General features: G+C 44.5%; 1 protein-coding gene across 2 annotated transcripts in view; it reads right to left on the bottom strand.

Annotated features, from left to right (window-relative positions):
* Positions 1 to 22137, bottom strand: part of SLC22A16 (solute carrier family 22 member 16) — a 41905-nt gene that overhangs the window by 1964 nt on the left and 17804 nt on the right. The window contains exons 3-7 of one of the 2 annotated variants that reach the window (XM_082731933.1): positions 17428 to 17545; positions 12272 to 12803; positions 8888 to 9015; positions 6038 to 6147; positions 4874 to 4973 (exon numbers count right to left, since the gene is read on the bottom strand). In XM_082731933.1, the coding sequence (XP_082588059.1) occupies positions 4874 to 4973; positions 6038 to 6147; positions 8888 to 9015; positions 12272 to 12803; positions 17428 to 17545 (988 nt within the window). The remainder of the gene's footprint in view (positions 1 to 4873; positions 4974 to 6037; positions 6148 to 8887; positions 9016 to 12271; positions 12804 to 17427; positions 17546 to 22137) is intronic. The other variant, XM_082731934.1, reaches the window with a different exon arrangement.

The raw sequence follows: 22137 nt of genomic DNA, 5'->3' as shown, positions 1-22137 counted from the left end.
CAGCGCACAGAGCCTCGGTGGCGTGAGGCAAGGCCCCATCAATAACACGCAGGACCCGGGAAGGAGGATTTTTATTTTGTTTTGCAGAACGCTGATAACCTAATTCTTCGAAGTCCTTGAGCAAGCCTAGAAGCAATCACAGAATTTAACGTGACTTTCCGAAGGACGCTTTAAGGTATTTTCTGGTGCCTCCAGACATAGCAGGGAAACCCACTGGGTAAGTCTAAAAAGAGTCACTGGAAGATCCAAGCCAGGACTGGATTTTTCTTTTGTGGCTTGGCCGTGAGAAGGATCGCCAGGCAGGACCCAAACCCCATAACCTGTCACCCCCTCCTCTTTCTCACGTAAGACCTGGTCTCCTGCCCCCCCCCCCCCCACCGCCAGCTCCCTCCGCCCCCTCAGGCATCCTCATCACAAGCCCCCATCACTTGTTCCTCATCTCTCCCTCCCGCTTCACCCTCTCCAGACCCCACTGCCCCCTACCTCGGATGGATGGGGGAGGGGGGACTGGTGGGGGTGGGGGAGGGTTCCTCCATCAACAGCCTCCCTCTTCTTTGCATGTTTTCAACCCTTTCCTTTCTCCCAGTTACTTTCCTTCAGTAAAAATAACCGTTCTCAAGCCTCTTATAATCTCTGTGCCCGCCCCGCCTGGGAACTTGCTCCTGCTACCCGTGTGGTCTTGGTTACTTAAATTTCCTGCTCCTCAGTTTCCTCATCTGTAAAATGGAAATAAGAGTAGTACCTGCCTCAAAGAAGGGTTGAATGAATTAAATTAAAGGACCCATCTAAGGCGCATTAAAACAGTGCCTGCCCCCAGTCAGCAGTCCATAAATGGGATCATGTCATTCAAAGAAGCCAGAGAGGCCCCCAGCCTTGGCCCCCACCACCCGAGCCCCTCGGTCTGCTCACCTCCCCTCACCTCTTCATAAACTGACTCCCACACCCGCTCCTCTGGCTGACCTGTGGGGGCTTCCAACCCATCACACACAATTCCAGTGCACTGTCCTTCCCCATGTCAACCTGGCCCTCCTACTCGGTTCCCTCCCGCCACCAAGAATGGCTCTGGCATCCCTCCACCCCCTACCTCCAGCACACCCAACTGCTCACCATGTCCTGTGGATGTGACTTTTTCATCCCACTGTCTCTAAGTCACCCTTAGCACAAACGCAGTTCCCTTCCGACCTCCTTTGAGATCCCTGCCTGTATTTCTAGAGGCTCTCCTGACTTCCATAACCCACCCTGGTGTTAGCAATAAGCATGACCCCAAACCCAAACTCGTCATGTTCTATTTCCTCTGTAAGCCTTTGCCTTCCTGTTCCCCCCACCTAGAATTCCCTTCTCTCTTTCTCCTCTGGCTGACTTCTACTGGCCCTTCCGGACATAGATTGGAGGACCCCTCCTCCAGGAAGCCTCCCCTCGGGCCCTCGCCTGGGTTGGTAGCCCTCTCCTATAACCCATGACCCTGGCATTCCCCATGTTCAGCCCTCATCTCTGGGGCTCGGGAGGGTTTGTTCTTCTGCCTTCCCCAGGCACTGGACAGACAGACATCTCTCAGGACCGAGGCTGTTTCTTTCATCTCTGCTCCGTAGCACCTGACAAGGAGGCTAGTTCAAATACAACATTCAACAAATCTTTGCCAAACTAACTGAAGAATACAAAACTGATAGAAATTAGTGTCCCCTTATTTCTTAGACTATTAGAAAACAACGGTCTATAATAAAAGCATCAGAACAGGTGATTTTCACGTGCTTCTTTTTGGAAGAGAAAACACAAACTCATCTTCTAGATCAGCATTTCCATTCCTCCAAAGCAAAATATTGGCTCCCTAGGCACTTTGATACCCATAAAGAAGCTTAATGACATATTTTATAATTTATTTTCTAACTCATTAAAAACAACCAGCAAGGGCATCTGGGTGGCTCAGTGGGTTAAAGTCTCTGCCTTCAGCTCAGGTCATGATCCCAGGATCCTGGGATTGAGCCTGACATGGGGCTCTCTGCTCAGCAGGGAGCCTGCTTCCCCCTCTCTCTCTGCCTGCCTCTCTGCCTACTTGTGATCTAATAAATAAATAAAATCTTAAAAAAAAAAAAAAAAACCAGCAACAGCTGTTGCATCCAAAAGAAGCATATTCAGACTATCTCTGCAAGGAACACAAGACCCTCCTGACAGAGGTTGTCTTGGGGAAAGAGGACTGGGCACTGAGGGTCAGGGAGGGACTTGATTTCTTTGCATTCCCTTCTGCACTGCTTGTTTAACCTGTGTGAAAAGCAGGGTATTTGGGTTTGAATCCAAGCTCTGTCACCCCAATGACCTTGAGCTACCAATTACTTTCCAAACATCAGTCTCCTCATTTTTAAAATGCGGATAGCAACAAACAGTATCTGTAATCTATGAAGACCCAAAGGGGTCTTCTTGTTTTTGTTTTTGTTTTTGTTTTGCATAACAAGTGCTATTTAAGTACCTGGTAAACAAAATTTAAAGTCCCTTTTGACTCCATAGCCCCTGACTGACTATTACGGATGTTCTTTCTTTCTTTCTTTCTTTCTTTCTTTCGAATCTTTATCTGGTCTTAGTATTTTTAGAGCAGTTTGCTTTCATACATGTATGTATCTTCTGTGTGTTTCAGCTTATTGGTTTCAAAAATGCCTTTTCTGCTTTTACCTCCTATTTATTTAATGAGGAGCACAGAGTGCTAGCACAAAGAAGATGCTTCTAGAAAAGTCCATGCCCGGGACGCCTGGGTGGCTCAGTTGGTTAAGCAGCTGCCTTCAGCTCAGGTCATGATCCCAGGGTCCTGGGATCGAGTCCCACATCAGGCTCCTTGCTCAGCAGGGAGCCTGCTTCTCCCTCTGCCTCTGCCTGCCATTCTGTCTGCCTGTGCTCGCTCTCTCTCTCTCTCTGATAAATAAATAAAATCTTTAAAAAAAAAAAAAAAAAAAAAAGAAAAGTCCATGCCCTAAAAAGGATGGTGGGCTCTCCAAAACACTTCTCTATGCAGGACAGATAGCAAGTATCATTTCTCAACCTCAGAGTCAGCCCCTGAGAGATGCTGGCATCCCAACACCACAATTAAGCAAACTTGACGAGTGCCCGTAACTGGGACATGAGAGATATCCAGGCTAAGCCAGTGATTCCCAAAGTGTAGGTGCACACCACCTCTGTGAGCAAGGTGATTTTGGGTGCACCACATACTTTGTTCAATGGTTCAATGGTAATGGTCCCGTTACTTTGTTTTGGAAAAACATACGACTAGCCTAACACCCAGGCTTTTGCTAGTGATATTGCTGAAGACAAAGCTAATTTTAAAAAGCCAGTCTATTTGATTTAAAATACCAGTTAAGGGATAACATGAGTGGCACACAGAGAGAGGGAAATGCTTTGCTGGATACAGTCCCGGGGATCCATGCTTTGCTGGATACAGTCCCAGGGATCCAAAGTGCCCTGTCCAGCCAGAGTCCAGCGGTCTAACCAGGGGGACAAAAACACACGCACAGACCATAAAGCTGGACTTTGGCTCCCTGTGGGCGCGGAAAGCAGCGCACGTGTAATGCTACGCAGACCAGAGGAAGGGAGACGGGGGGTCGTGGGATCCAGGTGTCTTCCTCAGAGAAGGGGGGTTTGCTCTGCTTCTTCAAGGATACGGGCAAGTTTAGCAAGGGGAGATGGGAGGGGGTCCCATCTGCAGGGGGTCCATCTGGAAAGGAATCAATACCCAGCAGAGCTCAGATTTTTCTCCACCCCTGAAGGTGATGTGGCAGTCAGGAGTTGCTGTGGTGTGGCAGACTCTTCTGACGGGGCGGGGGAAGCACAGGGGGAGGATCTGGGAGGCAGACGGCGGAGGCCATTGAACTGGAAGCAGGCAAGCTGGGGTGGTTTCGAGAAGGAGGGTGAAGGTTTGGTGTCATGGATGGGGACACGAGGGGGATAGAAGAACAGGACCATTGAAATGCTGACGCTCAAGCGTCCTGCTGGAGGCTGCTGCCTTCTCCCCCAAAGTGGGGGTCAGAGGAGAAGGGCATGAAGGCACGGACCTGTCCTGTCCGGGAAAACCTGACTCTGTTGTGAGACACCCTGGAGACCAGGCAAAGGATGGGTTTGCAGCGCAGAAGGGAAGTCTGAATGGCAAAGAGGTTTTCCACACTGGGGAGGATAGCCCGGATGGCTCTCAGAGAATGAGTCCATTTAAGGCGAAACCAGAAAATGAATGAGGAGCACTGAAGATGAGAGGGGCCAGCCTAGAGGGAGCTGTGGCAAGTAAGTTCAAGAGAGGAAGGGGGAGAGCCAGAGACCCAGGGCCCTCCCCTAAGTTTCACAGCGCCCCAGGCCACCTCCAACCCCCACTCCCAAGCCCTCCCTGCCCCCCTAAGCCCTCACCCCACTTGTCTCCCATCTTCCTCCTGAGCAGAAGCCTCCCCCGTGAAGAACTTGTCCAGTTTCAGGTAAGCTGAAAACCAGACCCCTAAAGCTCTCCATCAGGCACCACAGGACCCTCCAAGCAGCAGGCAGCCTCCAGAATTCACCTTGACCTTGGCCAGGCAGGCACCTGGTGGGAACCCAGAGGCAAGGGCCGGGTGGGCCCCAGGCCCCGGGAGGACAGAGAACAGAGCTCTCCCTACACAGCTTCAGGAGATGGCTGGGGAGAGGTCCATCCACCGCAAACACAAATGCAATTATGGGCTCATCGGAGGCAATCATGGAATATAAAACAGCAACCACCACTCTCCTTCCCGACTCGTGAGCTATTAACAAGGTTTCTATAAATCTCCAGAACTGCATTATAAACTGGCTTCCAAGAAGTAAAAATACAGAAGGCAATTAGCTCCCCTACCCCTCCCTCTGCTGGCCCAGCGAGGTTCTCTAAACTGATGCACACCTGCGGGAGGAAGGTCCAAGCGTTGGAGAGATAAGCCCAGAACGGGGCCACGATGCTTCCCAAACGGCTCACCATGCTGCCGCTTCCCACCGCCAGAGACCTGCAAACAGAAGGAGCATTAGGACAGCAGCAGGAAGTGCAGATGGGTGCTCGGAGGGCGTACCTCCTGCAGCATGCCCCCCCCCACGCCCCGCCACCACCACCTGCCCTGCCCTGCCACACTTCTAGCAGAGAACAAATATAATAAAACTTCAGCTCGGCCTAATATACTGGAAAATAATTTTACACTAAAGTTTCGAGAATCACTTGGGATTTAGATCCACATTCTGTGAAACAGTGGTATATACAGGCATTCAGCAGATAATTCAAGACCCTTCAAGACCCCAAAAAATATAATAATAAAAATAACCCATTCTTCCTTTGCTATGCAGATGAGGCCCTTATGTGTATTCATTCAGTCTAACATTGAGAATAACATTGGTCTTCTAGAGCAGGAATTTGGTTGGGGCAGGGAACGGACAGGAATGAGGAAGAACAGATTTATATCTGTGGAATATTCTATTTTAATTGTTTAAAGTCAAGCAGTATCTTAATGTGCTCCTCTCTAAAAGCTATTTCAGGTAGCCTTATAGAATGGGTAGTAAGAAGGAAAGAATGTGTTTTTAATATGAGTAAGTATCTCTAATAAAGCCAAGAAGAAACGCCCCACACAGGAGAAAGCAAATCGGCCAAACAGCTTGATCCTGGACCTCGAGCCTCCAGATATGTGAGAAAATAGATTTCTGCTGTTTCAGGCACCCAACCTCTGGGGTTTTGTTAGGGAAGCCCTGAAAGTTAAGACAACGGACATCAGAACATCAAGAGACACACCCTGAGAAAATTAGCCTTGAATCATACAGAGAGTCGGTGTAAGTCAATTGTATTTGAGATTTAAAATGATTTTAGAATAATAGAGTGTGATTTCACAACAATTTCTTTAGTATCCTTGTTAATGAGGTATAGACAAAGCCTCAGATTTAAAATTTGCATCCTCGTCTGACTTTCCCATGTCTCAGAGCTCCAGTAACCGCTAAAGAAAGAAAGCATTTCTACTCAACGGTCAAATATAATGAAATGACATGTAAGCAAAGGACAACAAAAAAACAAAAGAAAAATAATTCTTACCTTACCACGGTCGGGTACAGCTCTGCTGTATAAAGATAAATAAGACCAAACGAGGCCCCTATGGCAAATTTTCCAGCCATAGTCACCACCACAGTATAAACAAAGTAACCCTGAAAAAACATGTATTAGCAAAATAGACCATCAGAGGTAACATTTTTAAAAGAAAAATGTGAAATCTTAAAAATTATTATTATTTATTATTACTATTATTTCTAATTACCCAATACTGTTCAGAACTATGTAAAGTTTCATTTCTCTGTTTGAATTTTTGTAATCTCTACTCATGGGCTCTGAAGGCTTTTCATCTTTCCAAAATTTAGAGAAAAGTTTAATTGCGCCTTCCCTCGGCCTTGGAGATGTCAAATGAACAAATGAGAAAAGCCGTTTGCAAAGACTGCTTGAGAGCAAGACACACCCAGATGGTACCTGTTCCGTAGTAATTGACCCACTCCTGGAGTTGAGCAGAGCAGAATGAATCAAAGAGCCATAAAAACAAACTGTGCCCTTTGCAACAGTAATTTTCTAGCTTATAAATTATCTTCAGAAAATAATCTGAGATGGATAACTGAATTATTAAAACAGATTCTTCTTTTTTTCTTTTCGTCGATGCGTTTCTCAACAGCGACCCTTCTCAACAGTGCCTCCAGCTCAGTTTCTGCGGTCCCTCTACTTCCAGCTGTGTTTTGCAAAGCCCTCCCCCGTTCCATCTTTGCTCTCCTCTCCTGTCTGCCAGCTGGATGTGGAGAACCAGGGGACCCCGGAGTTCATGTGTTGAGGATGGCGGTGCCTCGGCAACCTCAATCCATGAATGACCTGGTGAAGCCAAACACTCCCTCCCCTCCCAGCACCATGACCCACATCGGACTTTCTATGGGCAAGAATAAGTATCTGTTCTGCGAAGTCCCTGGAACTTGATGGAACTCGCCTCTAATGAAGCAACGAATGTCACCTTGTCATCCTGATCCCTGCGTGTTTGCTGGATGACTCTGTTGACAGTATCTATTGTAGACAGTGTTAACCGAATGAATTAATGTAACCTGGAAAACACTGATGGGTGCTGACACTGCCATTTGGGGAGAAACTTCATCAGAAGGAAGAAATTTGTGGTTAAATGTTAGTGCCCTGTTTCTAGAAATCCCCATCAGCTACTCTCCTGTTTTCCCTATTATCACAGGCATGTAACCATTATAGGACTCAGAGGTTTTGGGGTTCCCCTAAATCTTCACCAGCCAGCTCAAAGGCAGCTGCCATTAACTCAACTACTGTACCTGTAAACTACTTGAAAAGACAAAACCAAAAAAAGGTGTGAATGAGGTTCCCTCAAATTGGCAACAACCCCCTGGTCCTGCGTAGTTTGACGGCATTCGTGTTAGTTGTGTCAATCAGTGGGAAACTTCATTGTATAAAACATTTGATTCACCATCCTTCAGAATTAAGTGAAGTATTACTATAAAAAGTCACTGGTTAACTTAAAGAAAATTTCAAACAATATGCAAAACTTAAAAAGCCTTGCTCTAAATGGTGAGATATTATTGTAATCCTAGAGAAAATTATAGAAAGTATTTTTTAAAAGATTTTATTTATTCATTTGAGAGAGAGACAGAGAGAGCACAAGCAGGGGGAGAGGCAGAGGGAGAGGAAGAAGCAGACTCCCTACTGAGCAGGGAGCCGAAATTGGGGCTTGAGTCCAGGACCCTGGGATCATGACCTGAGCAGAAGGCAGACAACTGAGCCACCCAGGTGCCCCATAGAAGGTATTTTAAAGTACTGTTAGAATAACCATATTTTCCAAATCAAGAATGAAAACACAAGTTCTGATAACATTTTGCAGGGGGAAGAGGAGGAGCACTTCTGGATGCAAGAATTATTCTGGGGGTGGCGGGTAGAGCCTGGGCGGCTCAGTCTTCCCAGCGTCCTGGGATCGAGCCCCGCATCGGGCTCCCTCCTGGGCAGGAAACCTTCTTCTCCCTCTCCTTCTCCCCCTGCTCGTGTTCCCTCTCTCGCTGTGTGTGTCTCTCCCTCAAATAAATAAATAAATAAAATCTTTTTAAAAAGAGAGTTCTTCTAGGGGATGGTGTTCGCCCGACCATAGAAATGGGAAAGTGGTCTCCGTAGTTTCTGGCAGTGTTTCTCAGTAGGAAACTACATTTTTTTTGAGAACGAGCTCCTTGAGGGATTTAGGCACACTTGAAAGTGAACACCACTAGGTGCCTGCAATGAAAAGCAAGACTGTTTAAATGGAAACAGTCCTGAATATAAAACTCATTATATCCTTCAGATGTCTCTATTGGCTTCCTCCCTCCTCTGGGTTCTAATCAGCTGCTACCTTCTCTGAGAAGCACACCATCCTCGATCACCCTGGATAAAATAAACACATATGTCACACCCACAAACACACACACACACACACACACACACACACACACTCCACCCCTCATCCCCTTTTGGTTTTCTTCACACTTGTAGAAACTTGATTCACTGTGTGTCTTCAGCCCCTAGGACAACATAATAGATACACATTTGTTCAATGAATGAATGTTTACGACAACAATCATCACTGGAAGACGTGATCAACTTCCCTCATTCAGGACCACTGTGTTTACAAAAAACAATACTGGTCATCCGTGGGAACTGGGATTATGGGCTTTTTTTTTGGAAACATTTTTTTCCAAAAAAAAAATTTTTTTTTTAACATGAACATGTATTACTTACATCACAGAGAAAGAATGGTTTTTTTTTTTTAATTTTTAAATATTATGTATCTTCTCTGTCCATGTGTCTGAATGGACCTTCGTCTTACTGCCATGGTATAACTAACTGTGCCTTCAATAAAACATAAAAATAACTCACCTTGGGGATCACCATAATCATACCACAGAACAGTGCTCCGGAGATCAGAGAGCAGACCAGAACGTTTCTTCTCCCTATCCTGTCCATCCCCCAGCCTATGAAGATGTAGGCAGGAATTTCCACTGCACCTGTCATCGAGTGAAAGAGCTCTCTATAAGCCATGACAACAACCACACCAAGGGGACCTCGTCTTCTAACCCACCACCCAAAAGGAATGATCAGCTCTCTTCCCATTACCAGGGGCCCCTAAGGGCTACCCAATGCCCGCCCTGCAAGCCCAATCCCTTTGAAACTCCCTGGCATGAAGAGGATGTGTCCTCGGAAGGGCACTAACACCCCCACAGTCCTCCTGGCACTTATCGCCTGTCCTGGGGATCTCGCCCCCCACTAGGCTGTAAGTTCCCCGGTACACAACATGGGACCCAGAGGCCAGGCCCATTGGATGACTACATGAGTAAATTCATAGACAACATTGATAATTTCTGATCTTTGGTTTTTCACGCTTGGCAGAACGAGGGAAAATTCTAGATCAGTAACTTCCAAGTTAGGAACTAAAGCAGAGAATTCACTGTCGGCTAGGTACACAAACCAAAGAGAACACACGAAGGATTTTTAAATCTGAAAGTAAACATCTAGACATCTAACATGAATCCCCGATGGCCTCTTTTTACTGCCCTACCTTGAAGGTGAAGGCTGGAGCTCTGAGTCCATAACTGACTGGAAAGCCCTTCTCTTGAAAAGCCAAAGTTTGAACCTGAGATCCAGAGCCTAAAAGCTCTATGCCTACCAGCCAGAACGAAACAGGGCGCAAGCAGAACCCTTTGGCCAAACTGAGCAACCCCAGCGATCTCCTTTAGGAAAACTGCCATTGTCTACCAGGCCAGATCTTCCATGTAATTCAGTCTTGGGGTTCTCCCCTCCCTCTGCAGTTTGCCTAATCTCAGGATGGGCCCCGCCCCCACTGCTCAGGCGTGACAGGCCCTTGTTCACACAACTGCAGAACACTGCAAGCACATGGAGGGGCAGGTCAGCCTCTCTGTCTCCCACAGCTTCTGAACACACCTCGGGGGGTGCGGGGAGGGGGGTAGATACCTACACTTCGGGTGAACATTCTCAGTAGTACATCAGAAATTTACACAGCCGCCACTGCTCAAAAGAAATAAAAAAATAAAAAAAGTGGCTCAGGCAAAGACAAAAAAGAACATTCCGAGCTGCCTTTGAGGCTCCTTTCCATCGACATGGAAATAGTCAGCTCTGAAGGAAATGCTCCCTTCCACAGACCTGCAGTGGCAAAGTCCATGCTTTTAGGCCAGATCCGGGTGTACATCTCTTACTCTACTCTCCTTTTTTTTAAATTATTTTTAAGAGTTTATCAGGCACTTTTCAAGGTCAAATAAGATAATGACCCACAAAAGAGCCACATGGGAGTAAGACCAGCTTCGGGTCCCCTCTTTACAACCGGGAGTAAATGCTTTGAGCCAGATGAGTAAGGGACAGCTCAGGGACCGGAAGCAAGGTCTTCAGCAGCCAAAGCTCCTTTCCTGCAGCCTCCCTCCCCCCACTGCCTCCCTCTGTGCCTCAGGCCAGGGTGCCCGGCCACCAACCAACTTCCCAGGGTCTAGAAAGCAGAGCTGCAACTGTGAAATGGCTGAAGGGACATTTAAAGTATCCTACAACCGGTTTTTCTTGAGTTGCTGCTTCAAGATACTGACACCACCTCTAGTTTTTGGTGTGACCGTGTCTGGAATAGACATGTACAAGCAATGAGGCCCAAGCCTCCTGGGATTCGGACAATCGGCCATTACTTTCTTCCATCTATAATACAGAATCTCCCCATTCATCCGGACCCAGTTCTGCTCCTATCCCCACATGACCCCACGGGTATGTCTTGAAGCTGGACTGAAATCCCCACCAGCCCCAACCCATCTCCAGAGATAGAAACTCGTTCCAAAATGTCACAGCACAGAAATGCTGCCTAGAAGCACCTGCTGGCAAGAGAACTTCCGGGAAGGGTAAAAACATGAAAAATACAAGATAGTAGAGAATAGAAAACCATGTATATTTATCTTAGAAACATTTTTATATTTATGAGATGTCCCAGTTTCTTGGGAATTTATATCTCCATTAAAACAAAGAAACTGTATCATAGAGAACTAAGATTCCAACTTCCCTAAGCTTCCCCAAGTCACACATACGCCCCCACCCCCTGCCCCACCAGTCCTCCTGCCCCTTGCTACTCTGCTCGAGGAATTCTGCATCATTTCTCGAGCTGACATATAGAATGGGTTTTGAAGCCAACACGGACTCTGTCTGCAAGCTTGTTGGTTTCCCCAAAAAGAGAAGACTTAAAATGACTCCCCTGGTAATTCCTGCTGAGCTATAATAAATAAAAACAGATGTTTTTATGTCATCAGAGTCCCTTAATGAGAAGGGATGCTGTCTTTGTGTAAAAATGTAAGAGCGAGATTTTTCTGAGGATAATAATAAATGCAGGCAGCCTTCATGAAAATGACCAGGAGTTAAGACTAGATGGACACGTATCGACTTCTAAAGTTTCTCTCATGTCTGGTGTGATTTTGGTTGACCCTCGGAGTCGTGCCTCAAGACGTCATGATATCTGGGGCCATTTTAACCTGCTACTGAAATAAAGAGGCATGAAAATGAAATTATAGTTGCGTGTATTTAAGTGACCTTACAGACTACAATTTCTAAATTAAGGACTTTTGAAGGTAGAAAGATACCAGAAGAGCTCCAAAATATATTAAATTTAAAAATGAAAGCCACTTGCAAAGAACAGTAGTTAGTGAATGATCTCTTCATCTGCACAAATGTATGAAATGCATAAAGAGGTCTAAAAGGGTACAAGCCAGATATTACAGACATCACCTCTCACAGAGAGTTCTGAGATGGGGATGGGCTTATGGGAAGGAAGCAAGCAAGGAGTAGAGGCAGAAGAGGAAGGAGGGACTCAATTCTTTGCTGGCATTGTTCTAAAAGAGAAATATAGGCGCGCCTGGGTGGCTCAGTGGGTTAAAGCCTCTGCCTTCGGCTCAGGTCATGGTCCCAGGGTCCTGGGATCGGGCATCAGGCTCTCTGCTCAGTGGGGAGCCTGCTTCCTCCTCTCTCTCTTTCTCTCTCTGCCTGCCTCTTCGCCTACTTGTGATCTCTCTCTCTCTCTCTCTCTCTCTCTCTCTCTGTCAAATAAATAAATAAAATCTTTAAAAGAGAAATATATACCTGTACTCCAGCATAATAACACTAAAAGAGACCATAATAAATAGTTGGCAATATTGTTCCTAGTACAGAAAAGACAATAAAAACATACTAAAAACATGGTGGAAACATCAATTCATTGCCACACTTAAATATACTTTAACTACTTACCCATGAGGAAGAGGTTTAAATATTCATTGCCTCCTAAATTAACAGAATTCAAGGAGAAGAAGTAGAATCCCAAACACCCAGTGAACCAAATCAGCCAAACAATAAGCGTCCTTGTTCCAACATTCCAGTCAGAAAACAGATCTATCAGGCTGTGCTTCTTAACTTCAGAGGGTTCATTACCAACAGGACCATTTAGATCCAGTGACAAAAGTTCTGACAGTTTACAGGAGCTCGCCCTATTCCACTTGGCCATCGTATCAACTACTCTCTGTGCTTCTTCATATCTTCCCTGTGAGAGAAGCCAAAAAGGTGTCTCTGGGAGTATCCAACAGCACAGGACAAAGGGGACAGTCACTGTGGAGAGGATTATCTGATAGATCCACCAGGTCCTGACAAAGTAGGCTGTCAAAGCCACCACCATTGTTCCAATGGCAAAAAAGGAATGCATCTGGATGCATGCCCACGTCCGAGACTTCATGCCAATAAATTCCATCACATAGACAAACACCACCACGAGATAGCCACTTCCAGACTGAAAAACAAAGCAGGGAGGGTGGTCCAGATTTAAGGTCACATTTATTAACTGCTAAGGGGTCTGATCTCTCTGCATATCACACATGGGCAAGAAGGAAAATGACAGAAATTGTTTTCTGAGACCCTTCCCACATTTGTAAAATGGTGGTTAAGTCAATCCATCTTTCTTTAAATGATTCTTCCCACCCACCCCCCACCCTCACCCCCGCAAAAGACCAACTCGAGAGGCTACGTATCATAGAGATGACAGGATATGTATGATATATGTTAGACTCTGCCTTGGGTTTCATGTAAGGATTCCTCTGTAGCGTGCATTTATTTCTCGGTTAATATAACTGTAAGCATGCATACCAATTACTCTACATACAAGAGGTCCTTATTATTAAACCCTAAACTGTTAAATGGGAGCAAAAAATTTGACAACTAATGTGAAGAAAAAGATTTGGTTGAAACTTTAACAAGCAACAAAAGAGAAAATAAACTGGGCTTCATGAAAATTAGAATTCCGTGCGTCAAAGGAGGCTACCAACAGAGTGAAAAGACAACTTATGGAATGACATATCTACAAATCATGTATCTGGTAAGAAATTAATCACCAGCGTATATAGAAGACTCCTAAAATTCAACAACAAAACAAGCAATCCAATTCAAAATGAGCAAAGAAATTTGGATTATTCCAAAAAGATATATGAATGGCCAATAAGCACATGAAAAGTTGTTCAACATCACTAACCATTACGGAAATGTAAATCAAAACCACATTGAGATACCACCTCATAACCATTAGGAAGGCTATTAATTAAAAAAAAAAAAAAAAAAAAAAACAGAAAATAACAAGTGTTGAATAACGATATGGAGAAATTGGAACTCTTGTGCACTACTGGTGGGAATATAAAATAATACAGTCCTTATGGGAAACTGCATGGGGATTCCCCCCCAAAAAACTAAAAATAGAATTACCATATGACCCAGCAGTCCCACTCTGGATATATACCCAAAATAATTGAAAGCTAGGTCTCAAAGAAATATTTGTATACCCATGTTTGTATCAGCATTATTACAATGGCTAAAATGTGGAAGCAACAAAAACATCCATGGACAGATGGACAGACAAGCAAAATGTGGTCTATCTAGATAATGGACTATTATTAAGCCTTAAAATCGAAGGAAATTCTGACACATGTTACAACAGGCTTTAAGGACATTATACTAAGCGAAATAAGCCAATCACAAAAAAATACAATACTGTATGATTCCACTTGTATGAGGTACACAGTGTAGCTGAAATCATAGAGGTAGAATGCAGAATGTGGTTGCTCAGGGCTGAGGCGAGGAGGAAATGAGAGTTAGTGTTTAATGGGTATAGGGTTCCGGTTTTGCAAGATGAAAAGTGTTCTGGAGATGGATAGTGATTATGGCTGCACAACAATATGAATGTGCTTAGTATCACTGAAATGTATACTTCAAGGTAGCTAAGATGGTAAATTTTACGTTATGTGTATTTCACCACAATTTTTAAAATTGGGGGAAATAATTTTATTTTGAAAACAAGCCTATCTTTAACAAAATTTAGACTATAATGGCAATAGGTGATCATTCTTGGAATAAACAAAGAATAAATCAAATGATGGATTTTTTTTGTGTGCGGGGGGGCAGGGTGGATGATGAGGGGATTAGAATTTTTCCTTCCAGAGTATTTCACATTTGACTTCTATAACGCAAATCAGAAAGTTAATTTTTACAAAATTATTTAAGAGCCAAAGGCCTCTCTTAATCCTTTGATATTCAAATCATAATCTTTTGAAGGCTCATCATGTCATTATCCTTGTGGATGTTAATTTCTTCAAAAGTTAACTGGTCTAGCTCTGCCACATCCCAACAGGCCAAGGGATTTTGGTAGGATGATTTGGTTTTCCCCATTGCTCTCAAAGACATTTGTAATCAAACATCTTTTGTAAGACCGGCAATTTCTCCTTGCATCAGAGAGTCAGAAAGAGGCTAACCTACAAGCAATTTCCTGGGCCAGAGAGGCTGACACTAGCAGTAAGCAGGGATATGCGTGGTGGGGCCTCTCCTGCATGAATGCTTGGTTTAATATTTTTGTGACAACAGCTTCCATTTCTTCATATAACCTTGTAATTGCAAGACTCAGATAGCGAACCCTGATCATGAGGACTCCCACATCCAAAAATCTAGTTGTTTGGTAACTGCTGCTGTTACAGTACACAAAGATGGTGATTACTGTCAAATACTATGGGTTTCCCCCAGTAAGTTAAGAGGTAACACCAGTGCCCAGCAGGGGTTTTTTTCCATATTAATTCTGAGTCCACTCCCACTTCTTATTGGTTACTTCTGTCACTGGCTTCAGACAATCCATACATCTATGTAATCCCAAGACACTCTTTGGATCCATTCACACCCGTCACCTCCACTGATAACACTCTGCTCTTCCCATCTCCCTGGACACCACCCTCCTCCCCCAATAGAGCAGGCAGAGTAGCCACTTGGCCCCACCTGAGCCCATTCAGGACATTCCCATTGCCTCTAGGAAATGACACAAACTCTTGATCATCCTCTGAGGCCCTGGCTAATCATTCCCAACACCTTCAGCCTCATCAAGGTATTTTATCTCCTCTCTATTCTCCAGACATCTGGACCTTCAATTCCTTCTCATCTTAGGGCCTTCTTACTGCTGCCTCTGCCTGGAACATTCTCTTACCCATCCCTCAGAACTAAAAAGCCCATGACTCTCTAGACTCTCCACCTTCCCAGCTTAAGACCCCCCACTGTCATGCCTCCATTGTCAACATTATATCTTCCAGGATGGCCCATGAGTGTCTCACCTTCCTACTACTCTCTAGGGTCATTGAAACAGTCCGGTCCAGTTTACTGGGCGGGCAGATTCTAATAAATGTGTTGACTAAAGGAGTCTGTCTGCATCTTCCCTACTCAGAATTCAACCCAACTACATTTCTCATGAAAATCAAAGAAGAAATTTAAGGCTACATTTACAAATGCATTCAACGAGTGGCTGTTTCATTTTCTCAGTTCCGGAAATAAACACATGGTTTTTGCAAGACTGAAACAGCTATTTTCAGAATGCATCCTCTTAAGCCTTCCAAAAGAGGACCTTCACAATCTCTCCATACCTGTGCTTCCACTGAGCCATCATTCCCACCAAAGTTCTCATCAAATCTCACTCTGCAAGCCCAGAGCCATCCCCTTTCATTCTGTCCTTAATGGACACAGACTGCAGGTTGTTAACTTTTGTGTTAAAAACTCTTTACATTCCTAAATATATATAAGTAATTTTTAAAAGGGGCTATGTGGGGCACCTGGGTGGCTCAGTGGGTTAAAGCCTCTGCCTTTGGTTCAGTTCATAATCCCAGGGTCCTGGGATCGAGCCCCACATCAGGCTCTTGCTCTGCAGGGAGCCTGCTTCCTCCTCTCTCTCTCTGCCTGCCTCTCTGCTTACTTGTGATCTCTGTCTGTCAAATAAATAAATAAAATCTTTTTTAAAAATTCAATTAAATTAAAAAATAAAAGGGGCTACGCCTCCAATTCTCCTAAATTTTTTTTCTTTTTATGCATCATCCCCATCCTTGGGCATGCATGTGGCTTCCTAGGAACCCTGTCCAGCCATTAGGGAAGACTCCAAAACTGAATGCACCCGCCTGCTTTGTGAGGGCCAGGACCCCTCCGGAGATCACAGTCCTTGGCCTCTCCCTGGAATCTTGGCTCATACGCCCCGGTGAGAGGGGATGCTTGCCTGTCCCTGAGTTTAGCAAGGTCACAATCTCCTCCCACAGTAGAAACTTCACTCCATTCTCCTTGACCGGTGACCTCCCACAGGACTCACTGCTTCTGTCATTTGGCCATTTGAACCCTGTCTGGATGCCTCACCAAGTGTGGGGCTGCTTTGTCACTGGCTGATCCACTTCCGGTAACAGTCCCCCCCAGAAGGACGGCATATGCTGTGTCAGGCGCCCTACCATGCATTTAACTTTAATCTCACTGACTCCTGAAAACAACTCAGTGAAGCAGGTAGTATTTTCTACAGTTTACAGCTTAGAAACTAAGGCCCAAAGAGTGTTTGTCCAAGGCCACACAGTGAAAAAGCCAAAATTTGACCAAGTTGATGTGCAAACTCATGCCTGTTTCTGTATATTTCCCTGTTCCTTGTAACAGAAGAGCCTGAGGGCCTTCTAGTGTTCATTCCTACCACACATTCCTACAAAAGACTTTCTTAACAGTACACCTTAAGCATCTGTTTGGCTCCTGCATTCGGGGCCTGACTCGACCAATAGAATCGCTCAGAAATGAAATAATGCCTCAGTGATTGTGGAATGTGGATCATGTGCCAGGCGTGCAGTCAGACAAGAAGTCTGCCTAGTAAGCAACCACTTTTCATGTTGATGAATTTAGCTGTAAACACAGGGCGTTACTATTGCACAGAAAAAGGTCCCACTGGAGTGAACAAAGACAAGTCCTTACTCTCTCTCTCACCACATTCTAACTGACCCAAACTGAGACAGGCTCGAGATGAAAATACAGCAGGAGAATTAACGAGATGTTTTTTGTTTGTTTGTTTGTTTGTTTTAAAAAGCACACAAACAACTCACCATAGCAAGAAGAAAGCGTGTGATCATGAAACTGTAAAAATCAGATGAGAACGCCACAGCGACACCAAAGAAAAATATTCCAGTGCTTGTGATCCACAAGACAAAACGCCTTCCTATCCTGAAAAATAAGAATCGCACAGCGGGAAAACCAAGGTATGGTTAGTAACAGTTCAAGCATCCTCTCCAATTCACGAAAGGTGAGTACTACCTATGTATTTAATAGCTTCTGTACTGGGGCGCCTGGGGTGCTCAGTTGTTAAGCGTCTGCCTTCGGCTCAGGCCATGAACCCAGGGTCTTAGGATGAGCCCACTGGGCTCCCTGCACAATGGGAAGCCTGCTTCTCCCTCTCCCTCTCCTGATGCTTGTGTTCCCTCTCATGCTGTCTCTCTCTCTGTCAAATAAATAAATACAATCTTTAAAACAAAACAAAAACAGAGGTCTTGCTACATTCTGCTCCTGGAACAAGGTGCTTAGTTGCCACATATTTTCCTAACAGAGAGGGGGCATTTCTTTGTCTAAAAAGCAAACAAACAAATTGCATTCCTGATGGATTTTTTAAAACTGAGATATAATTCGCAGACCATGAAATTCAACCTTTTTTTTTAAAGGCTACACTACAGTGGCTTGTAGTATATTTACAAAGTTGCACCACACTCATAACGAATTACTTCCAGGACATTTTCATCACTGCAAAAAGATACTGTGCACCCAGGAGCCATCATTCTGCCTTTTCTGCTCCCTCCGGTTCCTGGCAACCACAGTTCCGTCTCTAGAGATTTGCCTGTTCTGGAGATTTTATACGAAGAGAGTCACAGAACATATGACCTGCTGCGTCTGGCTTCTATCACTTAGCATTGCGTCTTCAAGTCTCGTCTTGGAACATCTGTGGCTGTGGTGTGTATGCTGTCTGTACCTGGGTGCTGAAAGTGTACAGCAGCACCTCCTTCCTTTTTGGATCTAAGTAACACTCCGACATACGGCTATTCCACATTTGTTTGCGTAGTCATCACTTGATGTAAATTTGGATTGTTTCTACTTTTTGGCTCTTGAAAATAATGCTGCCATGAACACCTTGTAAGCAAAATTTTGTGTGAATTTATGTTTTCAGTTCTCTTGGGTGTATACCTAGGAGTGGAATGGCTGGGTCATACGGTAACTCAATATTTAACCATTTGGACGAACTGCCAAACTGTTTTCCCAAGTGGCTGCCCCATTTTTATAATCTTGCTCACAACGTATGTGGGGACCAATTTCTCTACATCCTTGGCAGCACTTTTCTGTTGTTGCCTGTCTTTTTGAGGATGGGCATCCTAGTGAATGTGCAAGGGTATCTCATTGTGGTTTTGATTTACATTTCCTTAATGATTAATGATGGTGAACATTTTCTTATGTGCTTATTGGCCATTTGTATACATTCCTTAAAGAAATATCTATCCAAATCCTTTTCCCATTTTTGAATTGGGTTCTTTGTCTTTTCATTGTTGACTCATAAGAGTTCTTTATATATTCAGGATACTGAACCCTTATTAGATATGTGGTTCTCGAAGATTTTCTCCCGTGAGTTATCCCTGAGAGATCATTTCAAGGCAAAAGAACATAGCTTTGAGATTCCAACCAAGACATCTGCCTGGTAAGGCAGAGGATATGGAAGCAAATTTTAAAAAACCATCCTCTGCACACCATCAGTCTTCTATGATCCCACACATACTAGCAGGGATGGTTGGCCCTACACACCCACATTCTCCAAACTCATCTGAGCCCTGAATGCCATTTCATATGTTTTACCCATCCCCCATCAACCCCATCTACCACCCACAATGTCTCTACCACCCCTCCCCTGCACAGAACAGAGACCATCAGAGAAAGCCCCACGATTTCCTGCTCTGTCCACTTGCCAACACATCCTATGTCTGGACTCCGTTCTCTCTTCCTCCCTCTGCTCTAGAGACACACACCCTTTCCTCTCCAAATACCAGTCTTTGTATTGGATCATGCCTCTTCCTACCTCCCCTGAGAACTTCCTCTAACAAATACTTCGTTTACCTCTCTCTTTCTCTCTCCTCTGACTCCTTCCTTTCAGTTTAAGTCTTTTCCAGCCAACGACAAGAACCTTCTCTGGACCCCTTCCCTCTTTTAGCCACATCGCATCCTGCCTTTCTTCCACTGATGGCTTCTCCCTAAGAAATCCCTACTTCCTCAACTCCTACGTTTCCTTAGCCACTGACCGCCAGGTCACCACTGACTGGCTTTCCTGAGATCGCTCTCCAGTCCCCACAGACCTCCAGGCTGCCTCCCTCAGTCTTCACATGCTTCTCTCTCGTGTCACTGACCCTCTTGCTCCTGAAGGCCCCCTCCCTGTATCAGTTTGCAGAACTCCCCTTCCCACATTTGCCGTGAGGGCCCACCTGCCTCAATGCTGGCATTTCCTCAAGTCCCCTCCTGCATGCGCACTGCCCTTTCTTGTCATCCGCTGGCCTGGCTCGGATTCCTAAAGACACAAGATTAACTTCCTCCTGGCCTTCTGCTCCTACTGGTTCTTCTCCATTTGCATGTCCTGCACAGCTGCCACCTTTTATTATTGCTGGTGGTGCTGTTTCAATTCTCCCTTTTTTTCTCAATCTAGGGATCGGACATGCTCATTGGAAAACATACTCAAACATGTTTCCCTTTCGTCTAAAGTGGCTCTTTCCCTCATGTTTCCTGAATTGGTTGGTATTCTCCCCAAATCCTCTTCCTCCTGCATAGTGGTCACCAAATTATGTCAGTTTAAAAATGCCTCCTTGGGTCACTAGGGTGGCTCAGTCGATTTAAGCATCTGCCTTCAGCTTGGGTCAAGATACTGGGGTCCTGAGATCGAGTCCCACGTCGGGCTCCTTACTCAGTGGGGAGACTGCTCCTCCCTCTGCCTGCTGCTCCCCCTGATTGTGCTTTCTCTCACTCTTTCTCTTTCAAATAAATAAGTAAAATCTTTAAAAAAAAAAAATGCCTCCTCAATATGTGTCCATCTTACCCTCTCTGTCTCCCCTGCCTTCACCATTTCCTACCTCTTTCATTCCAAAGGCCTCCCAACTAGCCCTCCTAATGTCGAACGAGCGCACTCCCCAATCACACTTCCCAGAAATAAAAACAAAGCTGGGTGTAGTTTGGCTTCACTACCTTTAGCCATCCTTTCCTTCTGCCAAATGGGCCTCCCCACAATTCCCTGAATGTGCTAGGCTATCTTGTGACATAAAATTGGGTTTCCTCCCCCTTAGAAAGCATTCCCAGTGAGTATCTAAAACCCAGGTCAAACATGCAGGCTTTTCTGACCATCACCTGGGGTCTTGCAGTAGAAATGAAGAGACAATGTACTGTAGTAATCAGGTGTTCAGGCCTGGGTTCAAATCCCAGCTCCACTGCTTACCCTCCAAATAAACTTTCTGTGCCTCCTTTTCTACACCAGTACTTAAAATAGGGCCAATACTGCCTACCTCCCAGACTTCTTTAAATAATTAAATGAGATAATACACAAGACATTTAAAATAGCACCTAGTGCATAGTAAACGGTGTGTAATGGAGTTGTTATTTTAAAAGCATTTGTCACATTTCATTGAAATTATCTACTTAAAAGTCTTTCTCCTCTATAATGATGGAATCAGATCTTATTTCCTTGCCTTTTTATTACATCATGCATACAAAAGAATGCCTACAAAAACGTATGTACAATTTGGAGAATAATAAAGACTCAAACATCTATGATTTCACAACCCAAAGTAAGAAAGGGACCATTGCCACCTTCCCAATAGCTTCTCACATCTCTCTTGGTGTTTCCAAACCCAACTCCTTGCCCCCTTTTTGGAGGGACCATTATCCTAATTTCAGCAACCATTAATTCCTTGTTTTCCATTCCATTTTACCATGTTTATAGACAGCCCAAAACAAGACAGGTTACTTTTGCTAGGTTTTGAACTTTCTATCATCAAACAGTACTGTACATATTATTTTATGTCTCGCTTCTTTCACTCAATACCATTTTTGGAGATTCCTCTCTGTTGTTTGAGTGATGTTTCATCCATTGCATGGCCGCACAACCCAGAGCAAGAAATACTGCCATACGTGTGTCTACAACATGGCTGAAGCATATCTGGGTTCCTTGCATGGCCAGGCTGGTAGCAACAATGCTTTAAGAGACTTCTGACGCACATACCCATGTGGACGTGTGCAGGGGCATCTCCAAGGCCCAACCCCTAGGACATGTGAGTTGTGCACATCTCCAAATTTTCTGTATAATGAGAAACGATTCTTCAAAGTTTTCCTGATTTGCAGTCTTAATTTGCATTCACACCAGCAGGGCGAGAGATCCTATTACCCATTATCCTCACCAACACTTGGCATTACAAGACTTTCTACTTTTGACAATTGGTCAAAAATAAACAGTATGTTATAGATCATTGACACCTTTTTCATCTTTCCATTAGCTGTCTGGATTTTCTCTTTTATTAAGTGACTTCAAATCTTTTTCCCAGTTTTCTATTGGGTTTGTCTATCTTTTTCCTATTGATATAAAGTCCTCTAAGTATTCTGGATTCTAATCTTTTAGTTATATGTAAAGCAAATATTCTCTCTCTTTTTCTCTCTAGCTTGTCTTAAATTCTAGTGAAGTCAAATTTATTCGTTTTTTCCTTCATGGTTAGCGCTTTTTGCATCTTAAAAAAAATCTTCCCTTCCTT

Source organism: Mustela nivalis (genome assembly GCF_964662115.1).
Source record: "Mustela nivalis genome assembly, chromosome: 5".
Classification (NCBI taxonomy): Eukaryota; Metazoa; Chordata; class Mammalia; order Carnivora; family Mustelidae; genus Mustela; species Mustela nivalis.
The sequence above is the reverse complement of the archived record's forward strand: the minus strand, read 5'-3'. Positions and strand labels throughout refer to the sequence as shown.